The sequence below is a fragment of the Anas platyrhynchos genome, chromosome 9, assembly GCF_047663525.1.
Source record: "Anas platyrhynchos isolate ZD024472 breed Pekin duck chromosome 9, IASCAAS_PekinDuck_T2T, whole genome shotgun sequence".
Lineage (NCBI taxonomy): Eukaryota > Metazoa > Chordata > Aves > Anseriformes > Anatidae > Anas > Anas platyrhynchos.
This window is the reverse complement of record NC_092595.1, coordinates 20983156-21010177: the sequence shown is the minus strand read 5'-3', so window position 1 is coordinate 21010177 and position 27022 is coordinate 20983156. Positions and strand designations below refer to the sequence as shown.

At 45.4% G+C, this 27022-nt stretch overlaps 1 protein-coding gene across 4 annotated transcripts in view; it reads left to right on the top strand.

Moving 5' to 3' along the window:
* EPHA4 (EPH receptor A4) overlaps positions 1-27022 on the top strand; it is a 95232-nt gene that overhangs the window by 15668 nt on the left and 52542 nt on the right. For 2 of the 4 annotated variants that reach the window (XM_027464077.3, XM_038183505.2), the window contains exon 4: positions 19464-19619. The exons of 1 other annotated variant lie outside the window; for it this stretch is intronic. In XM_027464077.3, coding sequence (XP_027319878.1) covers positions 19464-19619 — 156 coding nt within the window. Of the gene's footprint in view, positions 1-7953; positions 8581-19463; positions 19620-27022 lie in introns of those variants that run through there. One more of the 4 variants, XM_038183507.2, reaches the window with a different exon arrangement.

Here is a 27022-nt window from a genome sequence, read left to right as displayed (position 1 = left end):
CTTATTTAGGCTTTAAAATGCAATTGGGTCAAATACTATACCTTCATCTCTTGAACAGAGTCATTGGGGGTCATCAAAGTGCAATGGAGGGTGGGCAGAGTTTGCCCATTATAACACAATCTGAAGCAAACATGTGAATATAATACCCTAACGCTCTTTATGATAAAAGAGGCAAAATCTTGCTGTGCTCCCCTGCCACAGCATTGAAGCATTAGCAGCTATTGGGGAGAAGAAAGCTAAATATTTCCCGGTTGTTCTGCAGTCTGTAGACTTGGAGCCGGCTGGTGCTAGCACCTTGATGGATTCTGTACAGGGAAGTTGTCAGCTGCAGCGGTGGGGATATGGATGAGCTGCATGAAGCAAGCGCTCAAGTCACACATCACAACCATGTTTGGAGAATACCATCTATCCTTTTACAAGGTTTTTAGTCAAGATCCTTTGAAGAAACACAAGCTTGGTATAAAATTAATTCTGGAGCGTATGCACTGCTGACACTCTGTACACTTACTGCCAAGATTGTCCAGTGTTGCTGTGACCTGCCTTTTCTTTCTGTGTTAGCTGTTAATTCCTGTATACTTCTTTCAGCCTGTATGTGATTTCTCAAAAGAAACTGTTTAATGCCATGAATCCATCAGTCATGGGTCTTGCAAGTAGACCTTTGATAACAGACAAATACACATGATATGGGGAACCTAATTTTCTTTAAGGAACTACTTTCCTTTTTGCTACTCAAGAAGTTTTTTTCTGAATGTCGTGAATTCTGATTTTCTTATTCACATCACCTAGAATGTCTTTGGCTTTATTCCAGGAGGAAATACTTGAAATACTAGGCGGTGTCTTTTTGCTAGTTCAGACCTTGATTCCTGGATACACGGGCAGAAGGGCCATGAAGGCTATGTTAGCACTTACTGTTCAGATCTCTTCAAGGAGTTGGAAGTTCATTCTTGCTTAGAGCTGAAGAGATCTTGAAATGCCTCTTTCCTTTAAGCAGAGGTGTGTATGAATTGGCTGCAAAGAGAGCTGGTAATGGGGCAGGAAATAATGGGCTTAAATTGCAAAAAGAGCAGGTTAAGCTAGACCTGAGGGGAAAAAAAAAATCATAATTGTAGAAGATGGTATTGCCAACACAGGTTGCCCTGGGACATGGAGGGATATCTGCACTGGAGGATTTTCAGAACAAGACAGTGGAAATCTTGTGGCATCATTTAGATACATGTTATCCTCCTGTGGGGCAGGAGAACAGACTCACTGGGGGGCTCACCTGACTTCTGCAGTAAATGCTCTTGGAGGGTTGCTGTGGGATCACCATCTTCTTGTAGCTGGCATGTAGCCCCCAGGCTTTGACCTGGAAATAGAGACCTGGTCTCACTCCCTCACAGCTTCTTCCCTCCAAGAGAAGCTGTTTCAGTCTGATGAGGTCTCTGGGCTCTGAGAGCTCAGTCCCCACACTTCAGTTTCCAAGTTTGCTAACGCGGTGGTTCCAGCTAACCAGGGCCTTGTCAGGGACCTGGCAGTGCCCATGCCTCCCTCAGGTTGTTGAGAGGCGGTGCCGTGTGCCTTGCTGTGTGAGGCTGCGCTGTGTTTTGGCTTCATTTCCCATTCCCTCCCACGCAGCTCAGGTATTTGGCAAATTTCTCTTGGCTTGTTGAAAGATGGCCTCCTGCGCGCAAATGGCGACCTTTTCTTTGCATCCAGGTTGGTTTTAATGGGCAGCACGTGCTCACTTACAAGCTGAGTAAACAGGTACCTCCTAAGGAGATACTGGCTGCTCAGGTGCAGCCCTGTATCTGTTGGGGTATGGAGAAGGGCGTTAAAATTGTTTATGAGGTCAGAGCTATAGCGAGCTTTACACCACCTTTGAATTACGATATCATTACCTGAGCTGTGGGAACCAAGAAATAAAACCTCTTACCGTGAAATATGAGGAGTGCTTATGACTTTGAAGTATAGAGAAGAAGAAAAATGCACACTACATTCTAGTGCATTTTTTGTTCTCTTGCAGTGGGGTTGATTTTGTTTACAGGTGACACGTATAGGATAGATATAGCATTCGTTAATAGCATTTTTGCTAGAGAAATGCTCCTCTTACTAGTTCATTTCATTTTGGGTCATGCCAGGAAAAATGTTCCTTTCTAACATGAATAAATTATTCAAGCTTATTTAAATAAACATGGCATTATTTATCTTCCTGGTACCTGCATTTGTGCAAGCTCAGTCCCTTGTTTTATTTTACCACATTCTGCTTCCCATCCTTCACTTGAACAGTATTTCTGCCCTGTTGTAGAGGGCATTGTTATGTTTAAGCCAAATGAGAAGATGCACTAAAACATCGATCGAATGGGACATAGATCACAGAAGCAATATTAAGCTGATTATTCTCAAATAAACTGCTAGCTGTTCTTGTCTATTTTTGTCAGGCAAGCCACTAGTAGTTTTTCAAAGACGGAAAGCAGTTGATATCTGTATGCTCTATAGTTAGCGATCTATCAAAACATATTTTGGCAGTTTTAATGTTGTCCTTTATAGGTACTTGTCTCATAAGTCACTTTTGTGGAATTAGATAACGCTATTAGAAAGTTAGGTATATGTAGAGGGAGAAAGAATGTAAAAGCCATTAACAACAGAGAAAAGTGTGTAGGTGTAAAAACCGGAATGAATGTGGGGTATCCAGATAGAAAGAAGCATTGCAGGCAGCAGGAGATGCAGCAAGGATTGTCCCAGATGAAGCTGGGAGACAACTGCCATGACAAAAACCAGTAAATCAACATTTATCGATGTTTATGTTGAGTTTCTTCAGAAAATGGATTTTGTGGTCTTGCTGGTCTACTGTTATGTCAATAACTTGCATCAAAACTTCCTCGAGTCAGAACATCTGTTGCGGCCAATGGAAAGACTCCCCTTGACTTTAATGTGCTTTGGATCAATCCCAAAATGCAAATAGTTTTTCTCTCATCCTTTGAAGTCTTTAACATTTCATGGACTCCCTTATGTTATTGGTAATTTGCACCAGAGGTGTTTTGCATGCAAATGAAATTTCAGCAGTAGCAACAACTGCATCTGTGAATATGCATGTAAGCACGCACACACAAATATCAGTAAAGCAGATTTTACTTTTCAGTACCCAAACTAGAAATTGCTTTGTAGTAGTGGATTGTACATAGTAACTAGCACTGCACTATAATGTGTTGACAAATACACATAAAAGATTGCATAAAAGTGCCAAAGTACTTTTTGATAAACCTGCATAGAACCAGTTGACTTTCCTTGTAGCTTGTGCATGTTAATGCATGTTTTCTCTATGAAAGTGGCATTTGTTGCTAACTTGTTGCAGTACTGTGGCTGTCATACGTTAAAACACTATAATTGAACCTGAATTCACTATGGATTTATTTCCCAGATCAAAGAGTAACTTCAGTCTACAGCACTCATTTGGTTTGGTAGCATAAACTCATGAGCTTAGTGAAGTGCCAGAGAAAGATTATTCTTTTGAATTAAGTGAGTTCTAGCAAATGATAGGGCTTTAGTTTTAATGTGCTGGCAGTGTATTTTGTAGCCAGCAGATCATACTGATTTTACTATGAACATTTTAAAGTTTCTTAACTCTTAAAGACTATTCTAGAGTTCTGAACAGGCTCAATGTGTTATTTTGCAATACCAGAGCAATGATAGATGACACATTTGCAGTGACCCTGTTTGACTGACAGTAAAACCTCACTGTTCTGTGTAAATGTGAAGGGCTGAAGGTGCTGTGTGCTGAGTACCTCTCCCATTAGTGCTGCCTGAAAACCCCCAGACACCAGGGGACAGCATGTGGACCTCTCAAGCTTTCTCCTGCCCTGCCTGCTGCGATGTTCTTCCTTGCATAAGCCCTCCTCCTTCGACTAGCCCTCCTGCCCCAGCTCCCACATGCTGGTTAATGCCAGCAGATCCTGCAGGCTTTCTCCCCACTTTTTCTGGGGACTCCTAAGGTGTTCCTCAGCCCCTCACCTCTGTGGCTGCCCCAGGCAGCCTGGGGCTGAAGGAGGGGAAAGGGGAAAGCAACTTAGGTTTCTAATTGCCCAAAGACACTGCTAGAAACACCCTTCCAGAGAAAAACATCAGCAATGCAGAGTATTGCGGGAAGGGATTGCAAGCGCTGTTGCGTGTTAGGGGATCTCCGTGTACGACATGAAACGTCAAGAATTAGTCACTGTTCTGTACCCGAGGCTGTTCTTGGGAGCTCTTGCTGGGAATCTCATTCCTACAAGGAGGCAGTAGCAGGAATCGAGGGCTCGGATCAGCACCTGCAGCAGTGCAGAGGGCCTGGCATGGCAGTGCTGGGCCTGGGTCTTGGCCTTGTCCGTGGGGCGGGCATCGGCAGAAAGTCTATAAAGGAAAGAAATGTTTTTCTGGTTCTTTGCGTTTATTTTGCAGTGACTAAAAATTTCTTGTTGAGGAGGGAGGACGAGGTCTGGCTGTGAACACACGAGGGGTAAGGTTGCAAGCCCTGCATGTAGCTGCTGGCTGTGCTGGGGCAGCACCAGCTGAGCAAATCGTTATAGATAGCAAAGGTATTTGGCTGATACTGGTTTGGTCCAAAAATCCTGAAAGGGAGGGACGGAGGGAGTAGAGCTAAGGACCAGATTTTGATAAACACCAGGTCTGGCAGCGCTGTAAGACCCTGTGCCTACCACAGGGCTGTCCCCCACACGCAGCCCCGAGCGCCGCAGGGCCAACACCTGCAGCCCCAAGGCTCGCAGGCTGCCGCTGCCCTCAGCAGGTTTTCTGGTCTGAGAAGCCAGTGCAGATGAGCAGAGACCAGGAGGAGCCTGAGGCCGCTTCCTTTAATGCCTGGAGCCCGGGGCTCCTTGAGCAGCCCCTGACTTCAGAGGTGCTGTGCTCCCTCCTGCTTGGCCCAGCTCTGCTTCCTCAGCTCGGGGCGCAGCTTTGGGGAGGGCAGGTTGGAGCTGCTCGCCTCAAACCCCAGCTCTGGAGGCTTTCTGATTCACGGGCTGCAACATTTGCTTAAACATCCTGCCTGCCTTCTCTGAAGGCAAGCGGTGCCCCAAATTACTGCGTAGCATGGACTCTTTAATAGCATGAGTTTGAGGGCTAACTTTGATATGGGCTGTGTAAGTGATGAATAATAGCTGCTTCATTCCTGGCAGAGGCTTTGGTGACAGGTATTGACGGAGCATTTAGTTAATTTTTGAACTCTCTTCCTCCATCCAAAGTTAAAAGCTGATCTCAGGCGGTCAGTGACATCCAGCAGGTAAACTAGATTGTTAAATCTCAACCCAACAGCTTGCTTTATGGTTCAGGAGCACTGCTCAAACCATGCTGTGGCAACTAAGCGTGCTTGAAATTCACCCTGCAAACGCCTCATTATGTTCCTCCTTCACTGAGAGTTAGCAAATGGCTGGTCAGTGCAGTGAGAGGCAGGGCCTTTCCAAATTAAAAACAAACCAAAACCCACATAATTGTGAGGCATTGCCCAATTAATATACCCTGTCCCCAATTAATATACCTTGTCTTATCTAAGATCATGAAGAGCCTCTCTTGTGAGGGCCAAGGTTGTCTTTATAAAGAAGCATTATAAAGATGTGCTTAAATATGCATAGAATGTTTATTGATTGTTTGAAACACCTGAAAAAAGCCTAGCTTTTGTTATCTGGGAGATGAGGACAGATGTATTGTGTTCAGACTTGCAACATCTTTGAATCTTTAAGTCTAGAAGTAGAATTATTTTTCAAGTCTGAGTTGCATATAGCAAGGTTTAAGCAATGTCACTTGCCAAATGCTGAAAGGGGGCAGAGCAGGGGAGGGCTCTCCTCCGTAGTAATGAGACAGATCTAAAGTACAAAAATAGGAAGTTTACATGCTGTTCTGTCCCTCCTGGTCTTGTATCTTCCTGTTGTTTTTTATTTTTAAACCCCCTGGAGAATATTTAGGCCGTCATTCCAGGCTTTTTTTTTTTTCTCACTGCCAGGGAGGATGTGCATGGGCTCTTAAATGAGAATGACAGTGCCCACTTAATTGCCTTCAGACAGATTTCGATAATGCAGCACCTGCTGCACAGACCTTGCGGCAGGCTCCTGATAGCTGGCCCCGTACCCGTGCAGTGCCATGTAGCACAGCCGCTCTCCGATATAGCGCCTTGCACAAATCTGATTTCGTGTCAGTCTTCTCTGTGCACAGCCCTTGGGTCTGATTCTCCTGTCTTACAGCTTTTACATCAGTGAAACTCCATTAATTACGAGAATTTCAATTTGCTACTTAAATTTATGTTGGTGTCGATGTGGAGAGACTCAGACCGTATGTTATTAAGCTGGTTTTATGAGAGTAGTGATCAGGCTGTTGAGTCATTACATCCATTTTACATTTTGAATTTTAATTGGTTTATGGAGCTTGTTAATTTTTGTTTAGTTTGTTAGTAGCTTATAAATGATTATCTTCTCTATCAAAAAAAGCTGCCAGTTCTTTCATCACTGCTTCTGCATGGTGTGACATCTTGCAAATATTCAGGAAGGATTTTATTCTAGATAACTAGATATTGTAGCTTCAGAAATACCGTCAGGTTTGTTTTGGTTTGTTTTCTTCTCCTTGTTACTAGGAACAGATATAATGCTCAAACAATGTGAGTAATGATCAAAACTTCTCAAACATCAGCTAATGTGGGAGATAAAGCTACCCAGGTGACGAATTTATAAGCACAAGCATATAAAGCCAAATGAGAAGTCATTATGGCCACATTTTAAAATCATTTGTTGAGAGGGGTTTTAAAGTTTGTTTAAAATATCCTTAGCGTAAAGCTCCTGGGAATACGCAGCCACGGCGTGGTATGCAAGTGACTCTGCATGGGGTTTTCCATAGGCAGCTGTTCTGTGACCTTGCCCTACATGAGAAGTTGAAGACTTTCATTTCTGGATTACTCATTGCCCCCTCTGTATCACTCGTTCACCTCAGCTTTCTAAAAATGCTGTGGCAAATCGCATTGCACTAATGGAAAGCGCTGTGGCCTAGAAAACAGCTTTTACTGCTGACAGAATGGGCTGACGAAGGCTGGGCTGGTAAGGTATGCTATTTTTGACTGTGAAAAGTGGCATATTCTAAAGGTTTGCTGAATGCGGTAATGTGATTTCATGTTCTTCTTTGTTAGTCATCGCTGGCTGCTGGTGATGGTAATGGATGTTGTTAATGTTAAACATTTAATCAGCTAAAGGATGTCTTGCTTTTCTTTCTCAGAATTTGAGAGGATTGTTATCAGTTCCGTATATTTTCTAAAAAGTCAGCTCAGAGAGGGTGACAAGAGATCTGCTAAATCCATTTGAGAAACTGTGAGTGCAAATGAATGATTATGTGAAAAGAATTCGGTCTTTTCACCAGCTAAGGAAGGAGATGCCTGCAGTAACCACTGGCTTGTACTCTCTTTCTCCAGCCTTGCTGTGACCATTTAATGAGGTCTGATTCAGACTAATTCCCACAATCTGTAGGTTTTATTCCCTGCTGAGGCTGGAATATTTGGATGTCTGCTCAGACATATATTTTTCTTTTTAATTAGCACATCTGATTTTTTTTTTCCAAGGCCACAACCTCTGTCCCAATCCAGGCAGGTGAAATTTCACAAGCACTTTATCATTGCTCATACCTCAAGCATCCGGACACACCTTTCTAATTGTCATTTGTATCCGCCTGTCATTGCCTCTGGCATTTGCTGAGTTCACATTTCCATGTGATTTACTGCAAAACATTTTGTTTAACAAGTCGCTAACACACACTGACAGGGAAGTCCCCCTCAAGAAGCTGAAATAATGCTTGCCTTCATAGTTGCTTTCCTGAGAGAGATGGTAAAAAAAAAAAAATCAAAAAAAAATCATCAATCTGTTGGGATTGGTGCTTTAGACTCTGCACATATGAAGAATTCTTGAGACTGGAAAACCCTGACCTTGAGCCTGTGAGTGCTTTGACTTGCAGATGCTTTCTGTCGTCGGCTGCACGTGTAAGGAGGGGGACGAGCTTGGAGGCAGCGCACCTAATCCCCGATTGCAGAACGCGGAGCGCAGCTGGGTCCTGAGTCAGCGTCAGCTCCGCCAGTGCTCGGTAACTATCGGTGGATGCTGAGGCTGCTCCTTCGCAGCAGTTCTGGGAAGGCTCTTGGTGCAGCAGGCAGCTCTTCCGTCCTGTGCACTCAGTGTCTTTGGTCGCTGTATGGGTGTCCTGTGCGTTACAGGGGTAGAAGCTGCCCTGGGTCACCCTTGCCCATGGGACGGGGACATCATGAGCTGGTTTGTAAGGCCAGGGATGAGCCCAGCGTGACTGCTCCCACATGGGAGCAACTTTCCCTGTTGCTTGAAGGCAATCTGGGGTAGGGGACTTCTAGTTTAGGTGTGTCATTTCCTCTCCTTCAGTTATATGTTCAAACGTCATGCCCTTCTGAAGCCCTAAAATGACTGCACCGGGGAAAAGGCGTGTTTGTGTGTTTCTGAGTAATGTCACCAAGCATTCGCAATGTCAAAACCCACTTACTGTTGACAAAGGTGATTCATATGGGTCTTTTCAAAAGATTGCTTATGTACCATGATGAGTTGGGCACAACTTAAAAAATAGCTCTCTTTAAGTGGCACATCTACAAAATGTAAGCAAATGCATAAAAATAAAATATGGTGAAATATCCATCTCCCCCCTCCCCCAGCTAGTGGCTGATCTCATGCAGCCGGAGCTCTGCCTGGCACCGTGCAAATTTACTGGCCCATTAGTGGCTGCTGTTTGACTGCACCTTCACAAAGGAAAAATACATCTAGGGAATAAACCTGACACATCAGACACGCCATAACCAATGCATTGCGGCCCCTGCTTTTCTTCACTCTGCGCTGCTCAACTGCCCCAATTTTTCATTATGAACAAATTTCTCTGTTTGGTTCTGTTAGCAAACCCCTGGGTTTGTGTGTTTGAGTGTATATCTCTTAACAAAAGAATGCAGGCAAGAAAAAGTTCGAAGTAATTGCATATAATGAACAAGGAAAATCAATACACTGGTCTGAGCACTAGCATCCAAAAGTACAGATTCTCCTGTGCTTTCCTGATAGGCTAAGGCAGATTTTGGTAATCTCATGATGCTGTGTTTGAAAATTCAAGCAAAGGGCGGTCCTCAAAGGAGTTCTGCCTGGGGAAGCCTGACAGATTTGGCAGTGACTAGCTGTTGGGGTCAGAGGCAAAGTGCAGGTCGCGCTGCTGTGGGGTGGGCACGGGGGAGAAGTCCCTGATGGCCATCGGTGGCCGCGGGGCTCTTTTCGAGGGTTGTTCATGGAAGCTGCACACACGAAGCCCGACAGGCACAGGCGTACCAGGAAGGCAGCGAAGCTTTTCTCTCATTTGAGATGTGCTGACTAACAGCTGACAGAGGGAGAGGGAAAAAGGGGAACGTTTCTGCTCAGCTGGGGTTTGGAAGCAGAGGTTACTCGATGTGATTTTGGGACCTCAAAGGAAAGCGAGATGTATGTGCTGAAAAGAGGCGGCAGGTGTGAGGTCCCCTTAGTGACCGTATTTTTAAAACCTTGCTCTCTTAGACTATCCCAAACGCAGCTGGGATACCACCGGTAGCACCCTGTGTTAACTGCTGAGGCACAATTAAGCCTCGATATGGTGTGGTGCGTGAGATAAGTCGTGCTCAGAAGAGCCGCGCGCTGATAGCGCTTATCGCAGCGGGAGGAGCGCGGGCGATGGGCGAGGATGTGAGTCACGCGCCAGGCCTCGCTGAGACTCGGGGCCAAATTCCTTTCCTAGGGTGAATTTTTGTGGCCTGGATTGAAGTCAGTGGTGCTTTTGGCCATTTCTAACTAGCAGTTGCTTACCACAATGAATTTCTTTGTTTATTATCTTGTGCTAATTTATGTATCGAGTGGATATTTGAATAAATAGATCCGTCATGTCAGCTAGGAGGGCTTCTGAGCCAAAAATGTGATGTTATTGTCAGGCTTATTTGCCAATAGTTTCGTAGGAGATGCTTTTCCAGATTACAAGCAAAATGATGTTTGTTTTGCCACTTTCTCCTAACTAGCAGCCACAGTACATCATGCAGGAATGGGAAAGGAAGCTTTCCTCTCACCCCACTGCCAGGTAGAGGACTGCTCACCCAGGGCCAATCGCAGCAATCATTGTTCATGTCAAACATCAGCTTCTGCAGCTTGTTTCCCTGAGATTTTGTTTAATTTCATTTATTTATACACCTTCTTACGCAAAACGAAGCTTCTCTCATCCCAGAACTCTTGAAGAAAAGCTTGGCTTAAAATGTTCATCAAATGGCTGCCTCCATCTCCACAAACAAACAAACAAGCTTTCAGATATTACCAAGCAATATGCCTGCTGAACACCTGGGCCAAATCCCGTGCTCTTAGAGCAGCAGCTGTGCTGTAAGTCTGTGGGTTATCTGGACCCTGAAGATGGACGGGCTGCGTCGCGATACGAAGATACCGTACATCAGCTAAAATGAGTTAGCGCCTGGTGTGTCTCGGGAGTTCGTGATAGGAGAGGATTTAAAAGCTCAGTTCGGCTCATGCTGTAATTTCCCCTATCCAAAACTCCTGGCAGCCACCCATGAAACCAGAGTAAGCCTGCTTGGTTATTCTTTCTGAACTTCATTTCTGCTGGGGCCACTGAAGCAGGTCCTGCAGGCCAGCCCGAGATGTGCAGCACCCATCTCAGCGGTGGTGAGCTGGAAGCTGTCCTGCAGCGCCTGCCCAGGGCTGGAGCACGCTGCTCCATCGCTCTTCCTCGCTGATCCCTCGGGGCGTCGCGATAGGCAGCCCTGCGCTGCCAGCCGGCACCTAACCCTGGGCACCTGTGCTCCGAGGGATGTCTTTCTCCGCAGATAATTCCCTCTCTTGCTTTTATTTATTGGTGATAAAAGACTGTCACAGATAAATAAGCATGTTCTCACTTGACTTGATAATTTACATGGCATTGCTGAAGGTGATTTATAATTTATACATGGAAAGGATTTGCTGATCTCATTAATAACTTTCCAAACGCCCAGATAAACGTGCTATCGCTCTAAATCAAGTCAACTTGAAACAGCCAAGGTATTCACCTGCAAGGGCTTTTGGCGCTCCGCTCTTTCCCAGACAAGAGACGTTTGACAAAAGAATGTGGGAACTGCCAAGATGTGTTTCCCCTCGCAGCCACCCAGATCACCCTAAGGTGGGAGATTTCATCTATTCCCGCTAAATTATGCGCTCTCTGTTGAAAGGCTTGTTGACAGGAGCAGATTCCCGGCTCTTTTGATTTTTAAATAGGGACAGCGTTTCACAGCTCGGAGCATCCAGCCCATGCTGGCATTTCTCTGCTTTCCCTCCGACTATCCTGCCAAAGCCTGTGATGTAAAGAGCAGGTAAACAACCTCCGTGAGCCTCCTTTGCCGAGGCTGGAAGAGGGGAGCTGAGACAGCCCTGGATGTTCCCCACTGAGGCTGCCAGGCTGTTGCCATGAGATTTTGTTTCATCAGAAGTAATCACCTCCTCTCTCGTGCGGGCGCCTCGTTATCTGGAGATCTCCGAGTGCTCTGTACGCACTTATTGCTTAATTAAACCTCACAACAGCTTTTCAACGCATCTATTGTGAATTTTATTGCCACTTTGTAAGTGGATAAACTGAGGCAGGGGTGCTGAAGTTTACGCTCTGGGTGTCGGTGCAGTTGCTCCCTTCAAATAAGGGGCACTGAGGAACAGCCCTGCTTTCCCTTCCCTGCTCTCTGCTGCTCTCCTGCCCCTAGCTCTGGTGAGAAGGGGTTGTCTGCACCGACACCCTCAGGGAGATGGCCTGGAAGTTACTGAGCAGAGGCTGAGGCCAGACCAGCTGGAAGGAGAAGATCTCACCTCGCTGCGAGGCACCAGGCTGCAGTGAGAGCAAGCGCAGAAGGACGGCTTCCAGATGCCTCCCTGAGTGTTTTTGTGAATTAGACCAGTGTGGAGCAAATCCCCAGCCTCGCTTTCACATCTAGGCTAGAGTTGTGGAAAGAAGAGAAGTGGTGGGCGGTTTGAGTCACTCTCCTCCGCGTTCAGAACATCTTTGGTGGAGAACGCCAAATCTGAACAAATCTGCACGGCACCGTGTCGGGCACCTCCTCGGAAAGGTGCGATCTGCATAGGATAAAGAAACGTACAGCTTGGGACGTAGAAGGAGAAAAGGACAAACAATCGAGCTGCTGTTTTCCTCTCTTGTTGAAATTAAGCTCTGTGATGATCTTTGCATCAGTAATGAACTAAAAGTGGTCGTGCACTCCAAATAGCAAAGGGCAAAGAAGAGAGAAGCAACTCATCAGTGTATGACCCTCTCTAAAATGTCAGGGGTAATCAAGTGTGAAGTACTTAATGGATCATGATTTGCACGCCACCATTTTGATTGATGTACTACTTAGGAGAGGATTGATAGTTTTTTACAGTGATGTTGATGGGAGGCTCCCAGAAGTACCTCTGCCTATTTTCTCTGAAGCGGGGCAGAGCCACACATCCAGGGTCCATGTGAGACAGTCAAAAATAGTGCAGTTGTTATCTGGTTGCATACACCCTGATCTCACCAGAACTGTCTATATTTAGGCATCTTCCAAAACCTTTGTGTCAAGCAGTTCTCTGGGGAGATAAAAATAGCTTTTCTTTCTTTTTTAAGTCGCGTGGCACAGCCATGGAGAGAGGATGTGACGATTACACCATATTAAGGCATCTTGCTGGAGCTGCAGAGGGATCGGCTCGAACTTTGTTCCGGACGGTCCCCAGTTAACCCAAGTATGAAAAGGAAGAAGCCGCGCGTGTACGTGGATGTGTGCGTGTGCACTTGCAGAAGCAGCTGGTTTCTGGTGTGCTGGCAGGACCTGGCTCCGTGGCAGTGGTGGTACAAGTTCAAACAGTAGCAGAAAACATCCCAGCTCTGCTGCAGCGAGCGGCATTCCTCCTGCACAAAGGAAACAGCATTAAAGGATTTATAGGCAGGATGAATCCACAAATTCTTGTCAATAGACAATTCCTTAGAGGGGATTAATGTAATAATTACTCGCGGCAAATTGCAATTCCTCATTAGCATATATAAAGTAAAGGCACCTTTAAAATAACCGAAAATAACACGTTGGATGCGCGTTAGCACCTTGGCAGCACTCGTTCTTTTTTAGCACAAGGCTTCAGCTGATGACAGCTGATGCCCGGGCTGGGAGCAAACAGATGCGTTAAACAGTAATGCTGGGGCTCCGTGTTAATAGTGTTAGGTCTTCCATTTCAAGCTGCTACTACGCTGTGTCGCAGGCTTTATCTAATTTAGGAAATTTAATTGCCTTTTTACGGAGCTGTTAAAATTCAGGAGATGAGAGGTAATCCCAGGCTGGCCGGACAGTGCTCTGAGATACAGATCTCTGCTCCCTTCCGTGCTGGCAGGGCTGGGGAGAGGCGCTTGTAAGCAGGTCTCCTGACAAGGGGATTAGGGTTTGTTAATGTGGAGATTTAGGACAATTAATCAGCTTTCACTAGAGCAGATTGTAAAACTTTAGTAATAATGTGCTTTTTTTTCCTGTAAAATTTAGTTTCTTAGCAGAACAAGAAACCCATTATTTTTCTGTTTCTTAAAAAAAAAATAGATCTTAGATTGGCTTAAAAATCTGTTAGAAATTCTCCTCTTGCTGCTTCTGTTCGGGGGAAACTGTCAAATTGTTTTTCTAATTGAGTAATTATTTGAAACTGATTAGTTGACTCATCCCCTAAACCTCACCGCTTGGAGAAAGGTGATTAAACTTTCAAAGTTGGATGAAGTCTGTGCCAGAGCACGGCGACAGCTCAAGCAGAGGCGCAGAGCGTCCGAGGGCTGGGCTCGGCAGCCTCCCAGCGATGCTGGCAGTGAGGACCAGCAGCCCGATGCCACCTTCTGGGGCGAGGGGACTCACCTCACCAGGGCTTATTGCTTGAATACACTTTTAAACAATGCCTTAACTCTGTTTTTGTCGGATTAATGAATGAATGAGAGTATTAATTCTTGCCAACCCCGTGGAGGTGGTGAGCGCCCAGTTAAGCAGCACGTCCCTAATCGCTGAGCTGCGTGAAGGCGCTGAAGTTGTGCGTGCTGCCCAGCCTCTGCCGAGCCGCACAGGACACCTGCGGGTGGCCAGGGTGTCCTTCTGCCTTTTTGTTTTAATTTCAGACAAAAAAAAAATAAAAATAAATGCGGCAGATATTAAGTCCAGGGGCTGCTTTTCCTTTTGCAATGTCTTGATGCTGGAGCTGAGCCTCCCAGCGTGGGGCTGGGAGCAGCTCGTGTGGGCGGTGTTGGCGGTGCTGATGGAAGATCAGGGCAGCATCAGAGATCGGCAGCGATCATGGTGTGGAAAACGTCCAACTGACAAAGCAGAGCGAGTAGCATACAGCAAGAGCAAAGATGGGCATTGCATATGTAGGCTGTTTTTGCTAATTCATCCAAATATGATATTTTCGGTGTGTGTATTTTTGGGGAGTTTTTTTAGCAGTTGATCTATCAGCTGCATGGCAAACTTAAGAATAATTCTGAATAGTTTTTAGAATAAAAGCTAATTGAGGTTCACTGGATGCTGTGTTTGGCCTTGGTTTTACCCATCGCGTTGGCTGCGCAGCCCTCCGGGTGCAGCAGGGTCTGCGAGCGAGGTGCTGCAGGAGGGGCACCCACGGAAGTTAGCGGGACGTGGGCAGGTCTGTGGGACCTGAGGGTGCTGAGGGGTTTGGCTGGTGTCAGTGCAGGGCTTTGGAAGGCCGTGGCAGTCAGTGGCTTGCAGTTAGCAGCCAGCACCTCATCCTTTGAACTGCTGGAGGCTTCCACGTGCTGCTGTGACCCTTCAGCCACTGCGCCTTCTGTGCTCGGGACACTGCCTTCTTCCTCATTCCCGCGTGGCAGTGCCACAGGGATATGGGCTCAGCTTTTCCCCTTGGAGATAGACAGGAGTTAAAGCCGTGGAGCTCATATTAATTTGTAGAGATCATACAGTCATTATTAATAGGAGGCAAAATAGGAGGTAAAGATCTTTCAGTATGAACATCAAAGGAATCTGGCTTTACTTGGGAACAGCGTTTGGTGCCTCGCATCTAATTCTGCAACCTGACTTTTAAGAAATAGAAGCCACTTTTTTTTTTTCTTTTTTTTCCTTTTCACCCGCTGGCTTCTAAGGATCTTTATTTATCACCCTCAGGGGCATTACAGTGAGTAATTAGATTGGACCAGGAGAACGACTTAATTTTACAAGAAACTCATTAATTCATCCTATTTAAAATCTTCTCATTTCACCCAAAAACCAATTATGCTTGTAGTGGCAATGATCTGGAAAGGCATTGTCTCGCAGGCATGAGGGGGGCCACTGGGACTCCCATGGTATTCATGTCGGGGAGACAAGGGTGACTCCCTTTCTTTGACTTTTAGGTCAAAAGAACTAGTCACTGGGACAGCTTGACAATTAGAAAACCCTGATGAGCATTTGGAACTAAAACAGCTGTACAATAACAGAGGGGTTCATGGTTCGGGGCAGAAAGCTCATCAAAAGAGGCTATCCAAACAATTGAGTTCTATAATTAACACACAAAAATCTGCTCAGAAATGGTAATAACAGTAAAAGAGAGCTGAGAAGATGCTGCCTACTTATGTGGCAGATGTGGTTTTGTTACAATCTGAGAGAGAAAATCCATCCTTTTAAAGAATAGGAAGAACATTAGAGGGGGAAAATAAAACTAACTTTTTATTCCTAAGGGCGCAATTAAAGCAAGAGCTTAAAATACTTTCACACGGGCAGGAGCTGTAGAAAAAGTAACCACTGATAGAAAAACATGGAATGTGCTATCAAAGCATTTGACGCACAAATTTCTTTTCTTGATGAAATTTAGGAGCTCGACACTGACGTGTCTGTTCTTACGTTATTTGCGCTGTCCTTCACTTAACCAAGAATATTATTCCAGGATTTTTCATCAAAGTCGGCTACCCTCGTTGACTTTAACCCCCCAGATTGTTAGCTGTGTTACTCACTTGCCTGCCATAATAAATGTTGCTGGTGGTGCGCCGGTGCCTTCTGGGCAGGGGGGCGCGGCGGGAGCCCATTTCTCATTCAGCTCTGCTCCCACCCTGGGCTCCGTCCAGGCTGCGGGCGCCCCCCTTGCAGAGAACGCGCTTGGAGGTCGCAGATTCGGCACCGTGATTTACAAGGGGGCGGCTCTGCAGCCCGGGTTTCCTGTGCCCAATTTATTTTTTTGAACAATTTTAAATATCCAAGAAGAATGCTTTTTAAAGATTTTTTTTTCCCCAAATCAGAGAAAAATCAAAACCTATTTAAAAAATATTTAAAATATTTAAAAAAACTATTTAATACTTAGATTTTATTGTAGCTGTGACTAAAAGGATATTACTGGGACCACATCCATTAGGAGATAGGTTTTTAAATTCTGAAATTGCTGGCTGAAATTTTCTAATGGAAAATTCAGCATTTGGCGAGAGCAAGCAAGCAGACTTTCCAGCCCACACATGCATTCTTTTTTTTTTTTCTTCTGTTTTAAAGAAAACCATAGGAGTCAGAAAATCAGCTTTTAATGAGAAAATGGGGTTTGAAAAACAGCTTGAGAAAAATTTGCATAGAGATTTGACTGAAGCTCCATCATTCTTTGGAACAGTTTTTGCAATTTTAACATGTATCACTGGTAAATTAAATAAATAAATAAATAAAAAATCACCCAGCAATGTTTGGTAAATCCTGTCTCACTTTCAGAGAAATACAAATTAAATAGATTTATACGTTGGAACTCAAAGATATCAGCGTAATTACTTCATGCTGGTGTCCATTTAGAATCAATGTGATTTGTTCTGAGAAAAAGCCGAGAGCTTTCTCATATTGAAAATATTTTTGTTTGACAATTTTCCTTGGAAATAGTGCAGATGGTTGTAACCTTGTTATGGTTGTGGGTGATCTGAATGTGAGAAAAGATTTCTCTGTGTTTTTTTTTTTTTTTTTTTTTTAAGCTAACAGAAAGAACTAATTAAGGCAAAGCTAAGGAATTGAACTCAAAGTTTGCATTGCACATGTGAACTAATCTTTTTACAATGGTATCTTTCGAAAGCTGTGTAAGGACGCCATTCATGCCCTGTCTCACCCGGCAAATCCTTCCCAGAAAAGCAGCAGAATGGAGATTTGTCCTGAGCGAGCCGTGAGGAATTTCAGGGACAGGTTGTGTCCAGGCTGCTTGTTTGCCTGCTGAACCAGTAACCTACCCAAACGCCCGGCCGCAGCCTGAGCAGAGCGAAGCTCTTGATGCGAGGAGCTGCTCCTCCAGGATTAGTTTCAAGTTTTTAGGTGACAGTACCGCGGAGGTGTCTCGGTTTAATGCAGTGTTCTCCAATCCTGTTTAGTGCCATGTGCTGCCATGGGCACACTAAAATGAAGAGGGCAGCCGCTGATTTTGTGCAGCTGAAGCAAAATGGCTGTGTGCGCTTTAGGAGCAGCCCCTGCCTTCAGAGAGCTTTCTTCAGGTCCTGAAATATTAATGATCTTGGCTTAATATAGTAGAAAACAAAATACAGCGCATGAAACAAAGGGGAAAAAATCCTTGGATTAGAGTCTGTTGACCTTGCAGTACCCACGGTATCCGTTTGGTCCCTGTAAAGAAGAGGGGGAGGAATGGTCCCAAAAACCTGTGCCATTTCTCTTCCTTTCCAATAACACATTACAGCTGGTGCAGGGTTGTTTGTCTCTGAGTACTCGAATACTGTGAAAAAGCAAAAGGCAGCTCATCATTTAATAATTTCTGTGAACTGTCATGCTCATGTTCAAAGTAATGTTAGTTTGTGTGTTTTATTTTAAAAACCTTGAATAATGGATGGGAGCAGTTAGCTTGCTCTCCTCTTGTACTGTTTTTTTCCCCATCCCTTCTCTTTATGTGTGGCCGTAGGGTCCCATCCGTGGGTACCTGCTCTGGCTGTGCACGAGCCTGGCCATGTTTCTGATCTGAGCTGCAACCACAAAACCTGGGAGTGAGATCTCAGATCAGATCCTGCCACTCGGCTGGGACATGCAGCGGTAGCACAGCTCCCTCTCCACACATTGCAGTCATAGGATGAAAGGAAAGGTAATTGTCCTCCCTCCAGAGCTCCCCTTGCTTTTTTCATGGGATCCCCAAGGCCATTGGAAGCGTGGCCAAAAAGCACCTTGCGTGTTGAACCTGATCTGCTTGTGGGATGTATATAAACTCTGGGAGCATGTCCTAGTCGTTCGGGCGATGTGTTTTGGTACGATCCTCTGGTCCGGGGGCAGCCAAAGCGGGTTGATGTCCCAGTGCTTTCACGGGTGGCACACGGCACATCCTAAAATCAGGGCTCAGTAAGGAAGTGCCAGAAATGGCTTTGGTTAGTGTGTGAAGGAACTTGCCTCTTCATAAATGTGTTCCTCAAATCCCTTCCCGTTCCCAATTTGGACAGCTTCATAAAAGAAAGAGGGAAGGAGGAGAGGGGCCGATGGAAGGCAAAGCAGGAGAGGTGGCCCAGGGTGGGCTCGGGGCAGGTGGGAGCTGCATCTGGCGAGCCCTAAAGGTACTGTAGGTGATAAGTGGCAAAAATGAGTCACGCAGCAAGTGCTGGGACCACCTTTCCTTTTTGCACGATCGTGTGCTCACGTCTTCCCTCTTCTCCATAGCGCTGAACGCCAGTGGTGACGGTGGGCTTTTATCTGTAGCCAAGGGAGTTGTTTCTGGGACGCCATACCTGTTAGCCGCTATTAAAAATGTGTTATTAGTGATACTAATGAGTTTTTTTCCAAGTGATGTAGAAGCAGCCACCCGTGTAAGCATTGCATTTGTGAAGATGATGTCACGGAAAGCTTTCCAAGCCGCACATGGGTCCTCGTGCCAGCGGTGCAGTCACTGATGGGCCCTGGCTTCGGGGAGGGAGAGCATCACTGATTTCCTCCCCGGGGGGGAAGGAGCCAAACGAATCCTGCCTTGCCAGGAGGGAGACGAGCTGTTTCCGGGCATGGCAGGCTGAGGGCCTCGCTGCCAATCGCAGTGGGTTCCTCTCCCACTCCCTCTTCAAAATTGGCAGTGTCTGGCTGTCAGCTGCCATTCCTTAAGTGGTCACAGAATAAACCAATCGCACCCCTTTTGTTGTGCTCCGTGTGTGTGTGTGTGATTGCAGGTGGACATGGGTTAAGTGATGTGTTAACTCCGTGGTAAGCACAAAGAGGCAGCTGATTTTCTGGCAGAGTCAACACAAGACCATATTTTTTTTTACCATCTCCAAGCCAGCTTTCAGAATGGCTCTTGTTGGAATTAGAAATCAGTATATCCTGACATAGGAGTACTCATTAAGAGTGTGATGATTGTTAATTCTTCACCTGGGGCTAAGAGGACATCATTAGATCTTTTTGAAATGTCTCCTTCCTCGATTTTGAATAAGTAAGCCAGCAATTTATGATCACATCCTGGGCAAGTAACACTCTCCCTTCCTGTTCCTCCATGTAGCTTGCAAAATCGGATACTACAAGGCGCTCTCGACAGATGCTGCGTGTGCCAAATGCCCGCCTCACAGCTACTCCATCTGGGAAGGCTCTACCTCCTGCACCTGCGACCGGGGCTTTTTCCGAGCTGAAAATGATGCAGCATCCATGCCCTGCACTCGTAAGTTGGTCTTTAAACAGTCTCTTTCCCTTTCGGCATCTATTTCCTCTGTCGTTCTCCAAATGTGCATGGGTGGCATGTTGCCTGGAGAGCTGTGTCCAGGAAGTGTCCGACTTCTGACAGCAGCGGTCGGTAGCTCCTGCAGTCCTTTGCAGTTGCAGTCTGCATTTTGGATCATCTTCTGGGAGAGAAAACGTTTAGTTTTCAGCCCAGAATTCCTAACAGTGACGTGATTGTGCTGACCCTTGAGAGCTTACAGTCTAAATAAATGAGGAGCTGCAAGAGGAGTGACTTGCAGACGTCTATAACAGAGTTGGGTCTAATTACGGGTCTAATTTCCAGTCTGAGCACCTGTCCCATAGATCGCATCACCTTTCATCATCTAAAATGTTGATATTTCTAGAAATTGTTTCAGGTTTTCTTATAATTATGTTACATAGGGTAAATATATAATATTTATAATTCCATTAAATACTGAATTTGCTCAAAATGTTGCTGGTGATCCTTAGGAGCATAAAAACGTTCCTCTGAAAAGAATGGTAATAATAAATCTGAAACCATAATGAAACAAACCCAACAAAATAGGGTTTATTTTATCCTTTGTATATAAATACATCGTGCACAGCAAATGGCATTATGCTTTAGTTCCACCAGAACGTTTTCAGCATGGGGAATAAGAGGCGTAGCGCGCTGAGCGCACCCGCAGAGTTACTGGAACAGCTCCTTCTCCTCTGTGTCAGCTAATGGTTTAGGCAGCCAAAGACCTGGGATTCTAGACATGCCCTGGTGTTAAATCGTGATCATCTAGAGCTTTGGTTTTCGTTTCTATAGGAGCAGAGCAGTTTGAAACAATAAGTGAAAGGGTTGTGTTTTGCTAGGGGATATCCATGTGTGGCTTTCCCTGAAAGCCATTGGAAATGCTTCCAGATTTTTGGAGCTCAGCTGTATATTTATGTAGTGTGTGTGTGTCTGTGAGGGAAGGCTGAGATATTTCTTTTGTAACGTTTTAATATATTCCAAATTCATTTTAGAGAGATGACTCACATTTGTTTAAATCTTAATTTCTCCCTTACAAGGCAGAAACAAAGCATGTCCATAACTCAGCAGCACTCATCCCTTCCCCACACCCCCTTGATTTGAGCTCTTCCTCGGCAATCTCCTTCCTTTCAGCTGTAAGCTCTGCTGGGTGGTGGTTAAGCAGGTCTGGGCATAGGCAGGAGCAGCTGCTTTTGCTTAGCAAGAAAGCAGAGAGGTCCCTGTGACCCTTGCCAAACATTGACTGGGGATGGAGGTCTAGCTGTGTTGTGAAACCTCGCTGAAGTGGGTAAGATCATGCTTTTTATAACACAATTTACAGTGGAAGATGTAAAGCCTGACAATTTTGTTAGGGAAAATGTCTTTTTGCAACAATAAAACTGTTGTCACAAGATACATCCTAAATAACATTATAGCAGCAAAAGTTTCTCATGAAGCCCTGGTTGCAGTGAGTGATATCCCGACCAAACCGAAATCAAATTAGTAATCAGCTGGTTGAATTTAACTAGGCATGTGCAGGGACCAAAGTCTGAAGGGAGAGCAAAACACTTCCAGATGGGGGAATTGTGAACAAATGATATGTATGTTTGCTTGCAGCATGCTCTCCTGCAAGCATAGCCCTTTTTTGTCAAGTCTTGGGCCTGCTGCTGGCAGCCTTCCCCACTCTGGTCTTCGGAGGTCAGTCAAAGTTGAAGTCCCCGATCTCGGTCTTTTACACTGCAAATATGAAGAGTGAAAAAGAGAGGGCAAGGGCCACGGTGCTGCTCTCAGTCTTCATCTCTGCAGCATCTAGGAGGACTTGGCACGCAGAGGCAGGCCGACAGCACGATCCCACGGCCGTCTGGCCCTGGGAAACAGGCCTGTCTCTGGAGATCCCATTTCAGAGCTTCGAATTCACCCGCAGCTTAAAAGCTGTTTTTGCTGTGATCCAAAGTGAAAGAAGACTCAGAAGTTGTTTCTGAGCTGGCTCTTGGGGCAGCTTTGTTCGCTGCCACCTTCTCTTTGAGGTTGCCTCAGCAGAGCTTGAACATGGCTGTGGTGGTGCCACCTGCATGGGCGCGACACAGCCCATGTGGCGCAGGCCCATGGTGCACGGGGACGGTGGGGCCGCTGCTTGCCATGTTCCCGGACCAAGTGGTCACCTCCCCGGTGTTTGAGGCAAGTGACAGAAGCTGTTTAAAGGGCTCCTGCTGAAGGAAGCCCCTCCGGAAGAAACTCCCCGTTTGTCCACCCTTCCTGACAAGATGCGGGGACGGAAGGGAGCATAAACATCAAAGGTTCGTTCAGACGGATTCAGACTCTAATCAGTTCTTACCAGTTGGTTAAACCAGGTGACAAACCCAATTCCCTTGTGCTGACAGCCATAATAATCAGGCACCTTCTTTGTTCATTATGGTCTCTTTAACCCTGGTATTCTCATTCAGCCCAGCATTTAGTAATCACTCAGTGTGACGGCACACTAATGAAGAAATAAAACGCAGTATCTGAGATCCATTCTTCTAGCAAAAAGATAGACTCTGCTCCACTGGCCTGTAAAATCAGGTTTCTGTTCACTTGGAGAACTATTAGACCAGGTGAATATAAGTAACATCAGGTAATTTGGAGAGAACACCTGGAATAGACTGAGGATTGATACTTTCTTTATTATTTCTAAACAATTTTTGAGATGAAGAACTTCAGGCTTCTTAGGATGTGTTTTTGTAGAGCTTTGACCCTTGGCTATTGATTTCCTTTAGTAATAGACTGGCTGGCCTTGTCACTTATCTAGCCTTGTGGGTTGAGGGAGGAGGATTGTTAGGACTTTCCATTAGCCTGACTGTGCTGGTGGATGAAGGGGAATTGGAGAATTCCCCTTCCTTTCCCTTCTCACAAATCCCATGGTAAGTCCTGAGCAATACCCACGTCCTGATGCGCTGGTCAGAAGAGGTGCTCCAGCGTTTTCCTGCTCCTTAACACCATGATCTGACATCTCTGTCCCTTGCTGCGTTGTAGCAACTGTGCCTAACCTTCAGTTAAGCCAGGCATACAACAAATAACTTGTGCTCCGTTTTTAGCATTCTGCTCTATTTATCTCTGCTGAAGTGAGTGGTTATGTTTGCCTTAAATCTCCTACGAGAAAGGGCAGAAGATGGCTGGATGTGAGCATAGGAGACAGTGGGCTGTGTCGGAAGGCCGGGCATAGAAACCCTGACATACACATTTACCGATGCCTCTTTTCCCTCACTCTTGCCTCACGGGGATATTCATCATTGTGTCTGTCACCACCGAGGAGCAGAGCCACCCTGGGTCTGCCTCCTTGACCTAACTCGGGAATTTAGACTGAGTTTTGAGGCACAGTGGGCTTGTCAGCTGTGTGCTTGGGCATGGAGGTGGTATGATTGACCCGTAGTACACTCGAGCATAAACTTAGGAAAACACAGACGTTTTTTCCTTCTGGAAGCACTGCAAAAGTTGCATTAAGACAAATACTCAGACCTTCATTATGCTTCAGTGCTTGCTGAGGGGATGGGCTTTTCATAGGGTTAGCAATCTAATGGGGAATAAATTGCCTTACCAGCACACACATCCCCAAGGCTGACGAACAATCAGTCTCAATCCTGAGCCTCGTTCCCAAGTTTCCTTCTCCGTAAGGATGCGGGTAGGAGACCGAATTGCAGCCTGGTGCAGGCAGGTGCAGCTTCTGCCCAAGCTAATGGGCGTTGGTCCCACGTCCCCACCATTAATGAGTCGGGTTCTCAGACTGTGTCTTACCAAACAATGCTCACATTATGAGCAAGTACGGGATGGTTTTGTATTGTTTATATTGTCCGTTTGGTTCCGATTATTAATGATTTTTAATTGGAAGCCCTTTACAAAAGAGAGATTACCAGCACAGGCTGTCCAGCTTGAAATTTGTCTCAGTAAATGACCCTGAAAAATTTAGTCCGTTGTTGCCACCCAAACAGTGACTGGTTGATTGGTATTTTGGCGTGGCCTGAAATATTTCTGAAACGGTTGCATTTAAGACAGTTTATACCAGAGAAGCTTAGAGATAATGAGGGCAAATTCAGTGAGATGCAAGAGAAAAGTGCCTGCTTTGAAAGGTCTTTCTCCAGTTTAGGTTATCAAGAAATCGAAGAGCCTGACTTGAAACAGCAAACGTCACTTAGTTGTCTTTACATTCGCCTCTTCTAATTGAATTTAGTGCACTGCTGTATTTCCTCCAGAAAGTATATTGTTTTTAAATTACCATTTCAGTGCTATTACTCAAGGCCCCTGCTTCTAATGCTTTCTGACAGTTATCAGCATAATGAACCATAATGAAATGATGAGCAATCTACAGTGGAAACTCGATGTGGATTCCACTAGAGCTGTGTGACTGTGTTGTTAAAATTTGAATGCACATTAAAATAACACTGTCCTTATTTGTTTCCAAGGTCAAGGTTTTAAAAGAGGTCTGAAAGGTCTAAACACTTCAATTTGGTAAATATTGCACTCTAATATGTGCCTTTAGCTCAATCTTGTGTTGAATTTAATGTATCTCAGAGATAAATATTTGACCTGCATTTCCAAAAAAGACTGATTTTACCTACCTAATAACTATGCTTGCAAATGAGTAATTACACGGGAGCTGATTATTTGAGCATATGTTTATTATGATTGCTTAGACTTCTAAATAAACAAGTGTGCTCTTTTTCCTTCAACTTAACTTGTGCCTCTTCTGAATTTCCAGACAGACGCTGATTATCAGCGCTCTGCCTTTTAGAAGAGTAAGGAAGTAGGATACAGCACAAGGTCACATAATGGCTGGTAGGTTGTGGGTAGCTTTGCACTGGCTTTGCCTTGCTTCCTTCACAGGGCTTTGCACGCTTGCTCTGGCCCTGGTTCTGTAGGAGCCCCCTCTATCTGCCAGCACAGCCCCTCATCTTCAGAAGTGAAATGTAATGCGTCATAATTCTTCTGCACCTTTCCATATGTTCATGCCTCCAGTAAATGATTTTGTTCTTAAAACATCCTGGAAGGTTGTTCATTGTGTGAACAGTGTGTCCGAGTGCCTCATCAGGTGCTGTATGGCAGTTGCAACGTGAGAGAGCAGTGGGTGAGCGGTATGGAAAGAACAATTCTTCCAGGCAGGTTGGGAAAATAAATCCTCCATCGCTGCCAGACCCAGGGGAAGGGCTGGGACTGTGACTGACGGGGATCTCAGAGGAGAAGGCTCTGTCCCGTCGTCTGTGGAGACAGACTGAAGGAGCTGAGGAAGCACTGAATAAGAAGGGGAGTGGTTATGGCTTTAAGAGAGGAGACAGGCATAATTTGACGATGCGTGTTTATAATCAGTAGATTTAAAATCGTCATTCCTTTAAATACAGCAACTGTTTATTAGCTGTCTTCTGATTTTCTCTGTTCAGAGCCTTAAATTAACTGAGACGTTTACTCAATTAAGTGGGGGCTTTGATTTGGTTAGTCAGGCCCTAGTTCTGCAGAGTCACTGGAATAAATTAGAGGACTAACAATAAGAAATCCAGCAGTCGGGCCAGTGACAGAATGACATGTTTCTCTGGTTGGACTTTGTTCTTGTCAAGCTGTCAGATAACCTTCTGGTATTCACAGTGGAATTTTTCTTTTTATCTTGCAAGAATGAGTGGACACATGCAATGTTGTCTGCAGCACAGCATATTAGAGAAGATGTAACGTGTCTTAGCATATGGGGCAATGCAAAGTGTTCCTTTTTGGCAGTTCTGGGGAGAGAAACACAGAGCCCACGGAGCAGCACCTGCAAGCATCAGTTTTCCCATGCCTCTGCCAGCAGTAACTGGACCTCTCTGCTTAACTCCCTTTGCCTGGAGAGAAGAGGAAATATCAATTGCATTGTTCTCCATGTAAAGGAAACAAAGCCCATTGTGAAGCTGGTAACCAGGGTTCTTTGGCAACTAAATAGGAAATTGTACATGCCAGTGAAATGGGCATTTTATCATTGGCATCGGCCCAAGATCCCTAGCTTGGCAGAACTCCTGCTGAAGTCAAAGGAGTCTTGCCCGAGTAAATAAATTAAGAATTGTTTACCAAATCAGATGCCTTATTAAAACCCCATTGCAATGCTAACCATGCACATAAAGGAGGCAGGGGGAAGCAGATGACTGATATTTCAAGTGGCTGCTGCGCCTTGCAGGCTGTTGACTTTAGTCTCACCAGTTGTAAAAACACATGATCTGTAATGATAAATGGTCAGGGGTAGCCAGCCAGACGAGAAGCGAGGGTTTCCCCAACTGTCAGCACTTGTGTAAACCAGCCCACAGCAACAGGAGAGCTGTCCACAACTGCTGAAAGAAGCAATTAGTGGCCATGAGATACACAACTGTCACGGGGGAGCGTGGGCTTTACTTCTGAGCCCAAACTGCACAGCCCGGGAGTTTGCGCTGCTTTATAACTTGTCTTTCAGATGGGTAGAGATCAACAAGAAAGGTTTATCCGAAGGGCTTCACGTCTCACCTGCTGAAGCTTTATTGACAGCACCACAGTTGTCTGTGTTTAATGAAGCTTTATGAAATGGAAAGAGGAGGCTGAGGTGCTTTTTCTTAAAGGCTGTGCCTGGCACTGCTTTGCCAGACATTTCAGTAAGGCAACTTAAAGAGTTTAATTGATTATTTAATAATTACTTTCTTTGCGTCCACTCCAAAAATAGTAAACTCTTCATTTCACACTCAGCCTTGCCTCCAGGGAGACAAATGTTCGGCTGATGATTGAGTTACCGTATTGATTGGAATTGTTCAAGGCTCGCCCTGCAGTGACGGCATGGTGAGCTCCATGGAGAGAGCCGCAGTGTGGTCGCACTGACGAGGCTGACAGGACAGCAGAAAGCCCTCGTGCAGCCCCGTTGCCTCTCGAAGCCCCAGCTCACCCCTGCAAAGGGCCGTGATGTACTTCACGTCACGTTTCATTGCTCTCTGTAGATATGCTACAGAGATCTTTGGAGTTGTTTGCTGTATGGGTCCTTTCTGCTGCACACCTCTGTATCTGCTCTCCTTGTTCTTGCTGTGTTGTACACAGCCGCTGGCTTTCAGATCTTGTATAGCAGAAGATGGGCTGAACTTCTCACTGTTTCTGATCCTGCATTTCCAGTTAGGTTTTCCTGCTATTAGGCAGTTGGAAGCTTACTTCCAGGTGCCTGCTGTTCCTGTAACTTATCAAAGACTTAACTTTTGACTGCATGTCTGTAGTATAGCCAGAGCCAAAGTTGCTGATTCAAATCAGTCCTGTTCATACTAGGCTGCTTTTTCAGTACACTGAGTCATAGCAGGCTTCCCTGTTGTACGAATCTTGTTTATTATATAGCAAATTAGCTCAAGATTTCTGAATACCCTGGGTTCCCTTTGAAATTGTTGCAGATG